At 44.7% G+C, this 10,531-nt stretch overlaps 1 protein-coding gene across 1 annotated transcript in view; it reads left to right on the forward strand.

The window, feature by feature from the left end:
* The window catches only part of LOC122551944 (IQ calmodulin-binding motif-containing protein 1-like), a 49,394-nt gene extending 41,895 nt beyond the window's left edge, over window positions 1–7,499 (forward strand). The window contains exon 13 of the mRNA XM_043694513.1: window positions 6,439–7,499. Within this exon, the coding sequence (XP_043550448.1) occupies window positions 6,439–6,641 (203 nt within the window). The 3' untranslated portion in view covers window positions 6,642–7,499. The remainder of the gene's footprint in view (window positions 1–6,438) is intronic.
* The last annotated feature ends 3,032 nt before the right edge of the window (window positions 7,500–10,531 follow it).

Raw genomic sequence — 10,531 nt, forward strand, 5'->3', positions numbered from 1 at the left:
ATCGTTGCCCCCCGACCAAACTGACGGCCCATGGGCCCACGAGCTCGACCATCTCCTGTAGCTGCTGAGGTTCGGTATCCCACACTCCCACAGAAACAGGACATCGGCTTTAAAGTTGGCCAGTAATTAAAATTACTAACACATCGCATAGCAGATTTAATGCTACGCACATTAATACTGGCAATTTTTATCTCTATTTTAACAGTTTATGAGGTTACCAGTGTCCATTTGCTGCTGGTCCTGTCTCTCTGGGGTCGCTATCTGCATTCCTGTGGTGTAATCAAACTGCCGGACACTCTCAGGGCTGAGCTAGCTGACCGGCTCCACTCTGGGGCCATTTCCCCATTCTGGTGTCATCAGGCCAGGGCGAGGGATCGCAGAGTCCAGTTGTGTGTCTGACAGCGAGGCTGTCAGATGATCGCTGCTCCCAGTTACTTGGAGCAGTGGGGCAGTGTGTACCTTGAGGTTCTCACTGGATGAGGGGTGATCTTTACCAGTCCCCTCAGAGGGTTCGTCGTTTGCTGTTTGGGGGGTGCTGCCCTCTTTTCGCCCCGTGGCGCTCTGTCTCGTCTTCTGGTGACTACCCTCCTTGTGCCCGTCTTCACCGTCTGCAGAGCTGCCCCATATCCTCCTCATGCAGCTGCCGTTTCTCCCTTTGCTGGGTGGCTTTGGGGACCCCGCAGGTTTTCCTCCTCCTGCTTTTTTTACAAGAATCCAATCGTCTGCCTCCTTGGTTCCCTCCTCTTCCATTGCCTCCGTCTGTCCTGTAGGAGCTTGGATTGTCTGCTGCACCTCCCCACTGGCTGCCGCCTGCTCCACTCCAGCCTGTCCTTCCTTCTGGGTGCCACTAGACACCGTTCCTTTGCTGGTTTGTGGTACCATGCTGGCCTTTTGTGGTCCATCTCCGGCCATCTGTGCGTAGGTGGTGGCCCCCCCGTCTTGGGCAGGCCTTGTACATGTGGCCCACTTCTCCACACAGATTACAGCTCTTGGCCTCTTTGCATTCCTTCTTGCAGTTCCGACAGCTAGTCACCTTACAGTCCACCGCCATGTGGCCTGACCTCCTGCAGGTTCGGTGCACCTTCGGCTGCCCTGCATACGTCGGGTATCCTCTGCTCCCTCCAATAGCAAAGCTGGAGGATGGGGTGGAGGATGTTCCTACTGGCATCGACCCTGAGAGTTATCCTGACCTGCCGCTTGCTGGTCCAGATCCCGAAAGGGTCGACCACATCAGTGCTTTTTCCCTCGACCTGGACGTATCTTCTCAGGAAGGTCAGGACGTCAGCTGCTGGGATGTGGGGGGTTGTACATATGAATCGTAACAACCCAACTCCTTTGCGCAGGAAGCACACACAACGGACCGCCGACAAGATGGAGTACAGAAGTTCCCCTTCCTTCTCCTTGAAGACCTTCAGGAGCTGTTCACACAGCTTCCCACTCCTGAAGCTCACATCGAAATAGCCTGCCCCAGGGAAATCCTGCAGGCAGTACACTTTTTTTATTATTTCAAAAGTATACTTTATTCATAAAGTATTTTGATCTGTACAATTGGTGGTGCCATATATATTTATACATTCCATTTCTTTACATAGAGATCGGAATTAATCATTCATACATACAGGACATATGTTTACCATCAATATATTTAACTGAGTGGGCCCCCTGTCGAACCCGCAGCACTCCAGCAGAACCTTGTTGATGTACGCCATCCGATCGACAGGTGTACGATCCTCCACCTTTTTCACTCACTCAGTGTTGTGAATCCCCTGGCCTGAGTTGTGGGCGGCTCCTGAGGTCAAAGCTCCGAGGTTGGCTGGTCCCTGAATAGGCGTTAGGCCAAAGCCAGCATGAAGATCCACCAAGAACAGGTCAGCACAACCAAACGATCCTCCAACATCCAATCACTATCCAGCGATGATCCCCACTAGCTCTGATGACTCGCAACTCGACACCGTTCTGATAAGAACAGACTCTTGACCCTGGTATCTCCCCTGCCAGGTAACATGATGGTGTGTTGAAGTAGCAGGTAACCGAGTCATTTTCATGAATGAGCAAAGCAGTCGCCCAGTCTGCTTCCCTTCTCAGTGTGCAGGTGACCACATTAGGAATAGGAAATACAGTAAAGTAGACTGAATAAAGCATAAGTAAATCATAGCTGCACCTGGAAGGCCTTGGGTAATGAGGAGGCAGGACGTAAATGGGCAATTGTTACATCTTCAGCGATTTTTCATGGGAAAGTGTCATGGGAGTGTGAGGAGGTGTCGGGAGTGTGAGGAGGTGTCAGGAGTGGGAGAGAAATGACCCAGGATGTCCCAGAGGAAACAATTCCTATGAAATGCTGACAAGGGAGGGGCATTTGTGGCTGGTAGTGCTGTCACATTTAAGGTGGTGGAAATGGCAGCTTACGATCCTTTGAATGTGGAGGCTGATGGGATAGAAAGTGAGGACAAGGAGAACTCTATCGTTTCTTTTTGTTGGAGGGAAGGGGTTGAGGGCAGAAGTATGGGGAATGGATAGGACATCGCTGAAAGCCCTGTCAACCAGAGTAGCAGGGTTGAGGAAAAAGGCGAATATGTCTGAGGCCCCCCCCCGTGAACAGATATGACGGAGACTGAGAAATTGGGAAAATGGAATAGAGCCTTTACAGGAATCAGGGTGTAAGGATGTATAGTAAAGGTAACTGTGGGAGTCGGTGGGTTTTTAGGGGAAATCACTGGTCCACTTATCCCCAAAAATGGAAACAGCGATGTCAAGGAATTGAAAAGAGGAGTCAGAGGTGGACTAGTGAAGATGAGTGAAAAATCTTATTCCAAGTAAAAGAGGGAACAGCACCAACGATTGCAACAATATACGTGAGAAAGAGTTGTGGGGAGGGACCAGTGTAGGGCTATAAACAAGGAATGTTCCACATCTTCCACAAAGATACAGGCATAACTGGGGCCTCTGTGGGTACCCATAGCCACACTTTTGACTTGAAGGAGGCAAGAGAAATTAAAGGAGAAGTTGTTCAAAGTGAGGCAGAGCTCAACCAGGTGGAGGAGGGTGTTGCTGGAAGCCTTATATAGGAAGAAGTGGAGAGCCCTCAGACCATCCTGATGGGAAATGGACACCTAGAGGGATTGAATGTTCATGGTGGTTGGTGCCTGCAGTCCAGAAAATGTGAAGGTAATGTAAATTGTCAAAGAATTGCAGATGTTAGTGGGAACAGACTGGACAAGGAAAGAAAACAAATTGAGCCATGGTAGGACAAAATAAGATTCATAAGAGAGGAAAAGACTGAAACAGTGGATTTGCCTAGCAGTCCTGTTTGTGGATCTTGGGAAGATGGTAGAAGTGGGATATACTGGGTTTGGGACTGTAGGTGAGATGTTTTTGGGAGAGGTAGCCAGGTGACATGGGGTTGGTGACAGTCATGGAAACACATAGCCTGGTGTTCAGTGTCCAATGGGAGAAAGGAGGCAATATCTGAGAGCTGGAACTCAGCCTCTGCAAGGTAGAGGTCAGTATACAAGGCAACAACAGCACCACCTTTGTTGGCAGGTTTGATCTGAGAGCATGGAATGCAGTCATTTTAAAGGGTAATAGATTAGAATGGGTGAAGGGAGAAAATAAATTATGTCATGTGAGTTTGCAGTGATTAGGTCGAGTGCAGGTGAGAGACTAGAGGAAGAGGTCTAGGCTGGAGGGAGAGTGTTGGGGGCAGGTGAAGAGATCTGTAGGGTGGGGAGAGGACTTCTGTTAAAAGAAATGGACTCAGAGGTGACAGAGAGAGAGGAACAATTCAAAGTTCTGTCATGCTAGAAATTTACTGAGTTGGAAGTGAAAAGAATAACTAGTCATTTGCTGACTACAGATTACTTAGCATCAGAGACCAGAAGGTCAGAATTTGTGGTAAATTAGGGATGGAGTCAGAGGGACGAGTGGAGGGATGAAGGTGCCAGAAGGCTGTAGGTATCCCTGAGTTGTTGTAACTTGCATTAGGTTTGTCTACAAGTGAAGTTGATTGGATTGTGGCCGAGGAACCAATTATCAATGACAATCCCTCTACAAAGCAATTGGCTGAGAGTTAGCTGAACAGGCTGGGTTGTGAGCAAGGCACGGGAAACTAGTCAGATCAGAAGAGAAACTGGCAGTTCTGCAGGAGCTGAAATACTCTGTGTCTCTCTCTCTCTCTCTGTCTCTGTCTCTCTCTTTTCTCTCTCTCTCTCTCTCTCTCTCTCTCTCTCTCTGTCTGTCTGTCTCTCTCTCTCTCTCTCTCTCTCTCTCTGTCTGTCTGTCTCTCACGTGCTCTCTGTCTCTCCCCCCCCCTCCACCTCCCTCCCTCCCTTTCAGTTCTCTGCTGTAAGCCCTTTAAACCTGAAGAAAACCAGTTTACCTTTATTTGAACCGATGTTGCATGTTACAACGCTGAATTGGTTAAATCAGATATCTTTCATAAGTGAAACAGCCACCCTGTGTCTTTGCATTCAAAAATAATAGTGCAGAGGAGATACCTTTACGTGAACCATTCCAACAGCTCTAATGGAAAAAAATCTACAAAACTGTTGTCTCAGATTTCCCAATGCCCATGAGTCTCCTAAGTCTGTGTGTAGGGAGAATTTACAAAGTGTTTAGAGTTTTAATTTGTATGTTTTATTTTACTTAATAGTTTACCTGTAGCCAGATTCTGATGACCTGCAATAAATTTATTAGAAATACATTCTAACAGGACTAAACAGAGTAGATGCAGGAAGGGTGTTCCCAATGGCTGAGGAGCCCAGAATCAGGGGGCCACAGACTGAGGTTAAAGGGTAGGCCTTTTAGGACAGCGATGAAAAATTTCTTTACCAAGAGTGGTGAGCCTGTGGAATTCTGACTGAAGACTTTCAAGAAGGGTGTAGATATAGTTCTTATAACTAAAGGGATCAAAGGGATTGGGGAGAGAAGGGGAACAGGGTATTGAGTTGGATAATCAACTATGATCATATTGAATAGTGGAGCAGGCTCAAAAGATCTCCGATATTCTACGCTTCTACAAAACCCTGGTCCATCAACCTGGACCTGAAAATTAGGCGCTTTGGAATCTAGCATATTTCATTTCAAAGCTTAACTTTTGTGAACACTCTGGGAATAATGGAGCTTGACTTCCAGCACTTTACGCCAGTGAGACATGAATAAAGTTTTTTCAAAGTGTTTCATGAGATGTAGACAACAGTGCCAGGCTAGCAATGATTGCCCATCTCTAATTTCCCTGATGGCAGTTAAGCATCACCACACTGCTGTGGAATGGAGTCACACGTAGGACAGACAAAGTAAGGACAGCAGATTTCCTTCCCTAAAGGGGGAAGTGATCATGGTATTATAGTTGTAGTGGCCCAGTGGTATAATTGTTAGACTATTAATCCAGAGACTGAAGTAATGTTTTGGTGAAGCCGATTTTGAAAAATGAATCAAATTAAAAGAAAAATCTGGAATTGGGATCTAATGATGACCATGAAACTGTTACCAATTGCCGGAGAAACGTATCTGGATTATTAATGTCCTTGACGTAAGGAAATCTGTCAGCCTTACCTGATATAGTCTACAGGTGACTCCAGACCCATAGCAGTGTGATTGACTCTTGGCTGCCGTCTGGGTAATGAGGAATGGTAAAAAAATTGTTGGTCTAATGAATGGAAAAAATGGGCATAGTGAAGCAGAATGGTTTTTACAACAATCAATGACGATTGATAAGGCCAGTTGTTTTATTAATAATTTTAATTGAAATCAGAACCCATGTCCATAGAACATTGGCCTGATATTCTGGATTAGTAGTCCAGTGACAGATCCACAATGCCAGTGCCTCCATGCCGCTGCTATCTGATCAATAAATGGATTCTCAAGAGGTTCCAGGTCAGTTCCCTTGAGTGTCCTCTTGAATCAGAGTACCAAACAACATGTAGAGGAGGAAATTATATTTGCAGTGCGAGATGCTTGAATGGCTCGCTGAGCTTGACAGGCAAAAGCTGTATGATTCAATCAGTACATCTTTATCCAGCTGGAGGAGACCTATCAAAAGGCACACATCCAAGTGAGTAAGCTAGAGTGACAGTGAAGTCAAAAATTTTGAGCCTCTGGCCCTGTGACTGGGGCTCAAATATCCTACCATCTGGAGCTACCAGTAATTGAAGAATTTTATTTAGAGTGCATAAGCTAACCATCATATTACATTAATATCATAGATAGTATTTAAAGGATTTCCTGTATTCAACTGAGACAAGGTTCAACCAAAATTCGAGACCTTTTTTCGGTTTGGCACTGATATGTCTGCAGTGTATGAACTGCATCCTCTGTTCAATGTTCTCCTAATATTCCCATATCTTACCAATTCAAATCATTAACTTATGGAGTCGCCCGCTATTCTTGTTTCTTATTTCGTTTTCTAAAGTGGCTTTTTTTTTTCTGTCATCTTCGATTCAGACGCTCCAGGTTTGAAGGAGGCCACAGAGAAGGACGTGGAGGTGTTTAGCAGCAGGTCTGTACCTGTTGCAGCCAGGGCAAGGCAGTCCCACAATACCATGCTGCAGTACACACGGGGACCCTGGTGGAAGAAGCTTGGAGATGAGTTCCAGGATCCTGAAATGATCGACACTGAAGACATGGATTTTGATCTGATGTTGTGATATAGGGAGCAGTGCCTTAAAAGCGTTAGCAGGGTGCCCCCCACGTTTGAACTGAACATAGGCACAAATGGCAAGTGTGCAGCCCATGCTCATAAGTAAGAGGCCCCACTGTGCGCTTGCTCTGGGTGCCGTTGTCTGGAGCCACAAGAAGAAAAGATGGAGCTTGATTTGTATGGCATTCTTTTAAAGGCGCTAATGCAATGTAGCTGCCAATTTGGACATAGCAAGATTCCAAAATCAGTGATGTTAATCTGTTTCAGTTGCATTGGTTGAGGGATGAATATTAACCAAGAGACCTCCTTTGCTCTTCTTCCCCTGAAATGGCAAGTGGGAACTCAATTCATCTAGAAGTTGGCTCTCTGGCAATGCAACATTCCCTGAAGGTTCCTGAAACAGCCGCGGCATAAGTGTTAATCTGTTGTGGTGGTTTCACTTGAGGGGTAAGTGTTGGTCCCTAGCATTAGGAGGCTGTTGGAACTTTGAACAACAAAACTGGAGAAAATGCGACATTTCAGCCCTGATATAGGAGTCTTATGACAGGCACGTAGAACAGCAGTCAACACAGAAAAAGCCAAATGCAGGGCAATGCTTCAGGATACAATACAGACTGATCTAAACAAGTACGGACAAAAAATTAGACTAATATGAAAAAGTTTCAGACAAAAAGTGATGAACATCTAAAGTGAATTTCCAAACCGGATAGTGGATGCAAAGACCTTGGATATTTTAAGGAACAATTAAGTGCCTCATAAATGGAGGTACATTTTCTCTGGATGGATAGAATACAACTGGCTGAATGGCCTTCTGCATCAATGTGATATTTTCTATCTTTTTGAATAAAGTTGTTTATTAAACTTCGATCTGTAATACTGATATATTTTGATTTAGAGTTTATCTGGTGGACCTGATCTCTCACTCAATAGTTTTCTGTCAGGAAGCTTTTGTTGGAGTGCTCTGTTGAAAGCTCTTCATATAGTCCATCCAGACTGCTTTCACTGATTGTAAGCATTTACTTTTGTATTATAGCGTGTGACCAAAACGCTTCATTATTACAGATTCCAGGAAACAAGAAGAGAGGTGAACCAGGAATGTGCCAGTGCTGGAGAGATGCTAAACCTCCAGCTGAAATATGTGCAAGAGAGAGAGAAAAACAGTGGAAATGATGTGTCATTCTCCATTTTTAGGATATTGGGAGCAAAGGTCTAGTCACTCCTTTATTCGAAAACTGCGTCTTCTTAGATTTAGCACTGTTCTTGACCTCTTCTGCTCCCGTTTTATCCCCAGGCGTTCTGCCAATCCTCAACTGATTGGATACTGGGAATTTCTGTCTGAGTGGGACAACTGCTGTCAAATGTTTCTTCAGCAGAGAAACAGAAATTACTGAAGAAACTCAACAGGTCTGGCAGCATCTGGAGAGAAACCAGTGCAGAAACAGGCTCTTTGGTCCAACTCATCCACGCCGACCAGGTTTCCCAAACTAAACTAGCCCCACACATGCCTGCATTTGGCCCATATTCCACCAAACCTTTCTTATTCGTGTGCCTATCCAAATGTCTTTTAAATGTTGTAAGTGCACCTGCATCTGTCACTTCCTCTGGCATTCCATTCCACATATGAACCACTCTCTGTGTGAAAAAATTGCCCCTCAGGTCGCTTTTAAATTTTTCTGCTCTCACCTTAAAAATATGCCCTTTAATCGTGAACTCCCCCACCCTAGGGAAAAGAATGAATGTCTTTTATTGTCACTTGTAGTCCAGTACAGAAATACATGAGTACAGAGAAAAGTTTTTACAAGACCATTTCTATTCACCTTATTTTTGCTCCTCATGATTTCATAAACTCTCTATAAGGTCACCCCACAACCTCCTACACTCCAGTGAAGTAAGTCCCAGCCTATCCAGCCCTTTCTTGTAACTCAAAGTTCCTCCAGTCCTGGCAACATCCTGGTAACTCTTTTCTGAGCCCTCTCCAATTTTGCCAGTGCTGGAGAGATAGTAGTGTGATCAGAACAGTACACAATACTCCGACATCCTGTAAAACCTCTGCATGACATCCCAACTCCTATACTGAATGGTCTGAGCAATGAAGGCAAACATGTTAACACCTTCTCAACCACCATGTCTATCTGCAACGCGACTTTCATAGAACTATGTACCTGAACCCCTAGGTCTACATTTGACAACACAACCCAATGTCCAACCATTAATTGTATAAGTCCTGCTGTTTGTTTTACCAAAATGTAATGCTTTGCATTTATCCAAATTAAATTCTATCAGCACTCTTCAGCCCGTTAGCCCAATGGATCAAGATCCCTTTGTAATCTTGTTGACTATATCACCAATTATGTTGACATCCGCAAGCTTACTAACCATGCCTCCTAAATTCTCAACCAAATCGTTTCTGAAAATGACAAAAATTAGTGGATCCAGCACTAATCCCTGCGGAGCACCCACTGGTCAAACAGGCTTTCAGTCTGATAAGCAACCCTCCATCACCAACCTCTGTCTCCTATCGACAAGCCAATTTTGTATCCAAATGGCAAGCTTTCCCTGCATCCCATGTAATCTAACTTTACTACATGCAGTACCTTATCGAAGGTCTTGCTAAAGTCCATGTAGACAACATCTACCATACTGATCTTGTCTACGTTCTTTGTCACCCCTTCAAGAAACTCTCAAATTCGTGAGACATGATTTCCCACACACAAAGCCATGCTGACTATCCCCAAATGAGTCCTTGCCTCTCCATATGCCTGTAGATCCTGTCTCAGAATCCCCTCTGACAACTTATTCACCATGGACATAAGGCTCACTGGTCTGTAGCTCCCAGGCATTTCCCTGCAGCCTTTGAAAAATAATGGCACTACATTAGCCATTTTCCAATCATGGGGCACTTCGCCTTGGCTGTTGATGATACAGAATCGAGAGTGTGTTGCTGGAAAAGCACAACAGGTCAGGCAGCATCCGAGGAGCAGAAGAATCAACATTTTGGGCATAAGCCCTTCATCAGGAATGTATCTTTGCTCAGGACCCTGCAATTTCCTCCCTAGCCTCCCATAAAGTCCTGGGATACACTTCATTAGATCTTGTTTAAGACTGATAGACTTTCACAGGAAGGTGGATGACTTTATGACAGTCAATGGGATAGAAAGATGTGCTGATGTAAGACAGCTGGATGTGCGGAGACTGCTTTTAAAAAGACAAGATGTGAAAGGTTTTAAACTTGCAGTCGTCCGAACTATGATGCGAGATGCAGACTTGAAAAAAGGGATTATGTTTTGTTCACGAGATAAGGTTGCTGATTGTTTGCGCCATCATTGGTACAGAGATGTAGCTGGAACAGTTACATGTCAGTTGTAATTCTCAGACCAGGCTGGTAGTTAAGCAGGCAACCAATCAGCACCCTCTATTCATGCTGTCTAAAATTATGTCCTTTGTCAAAGTCTGTTACTTGCATTGAAATTCTGACAAGTGCAATACTGAAAGCATAAACTTCTTGTCTCTTTAACAAAAATAGACATTCAGCTGGAGCATAAACACCAGCAGAGACTGGTTTGGCTGAACAGCTTGTTTGTGTGCTGTCAATTCCATATACAGTAGTGTCTATGCACTGCACTGGTGATTCAGCCTAGATTCTGTGATCAATTGGCAGTCGTGAACCTCACAGCAAGTTATAGGATTGAATGTAAATCCAGTCTATCATGGAAGGAGAACTCTGAGTTGGTAAATAGACTGGAGATTTGTGGACAGAAAACGTGGAATGGTTTTTCTGGCAAATAGGTCTAAGAACAGGTTAGTGTAAATGAGGTCAGTTTAGTACAGCCTCGCAGTTGGAGCCACTAATCACACAAAATATGAGTGTTTAATTATTCATGCATTGGTGAATGTCAT

Source organism: Chiloscyllium plagiosum, chromosome 7, assembly GCF_004010195.1.
Source record: "Chiloscyllium plagiosum isolate BGI_BamShark_2017 chromosome 7, ASM401019v2, whole genome shotgun sequence".
NCBI lineage: Eukaryota > Metazoa > Chordata > Chondrichthyes > Orectolobiformes > Hemiscylliidae > Chiloscyllium > Chiloscyllium plagiosum.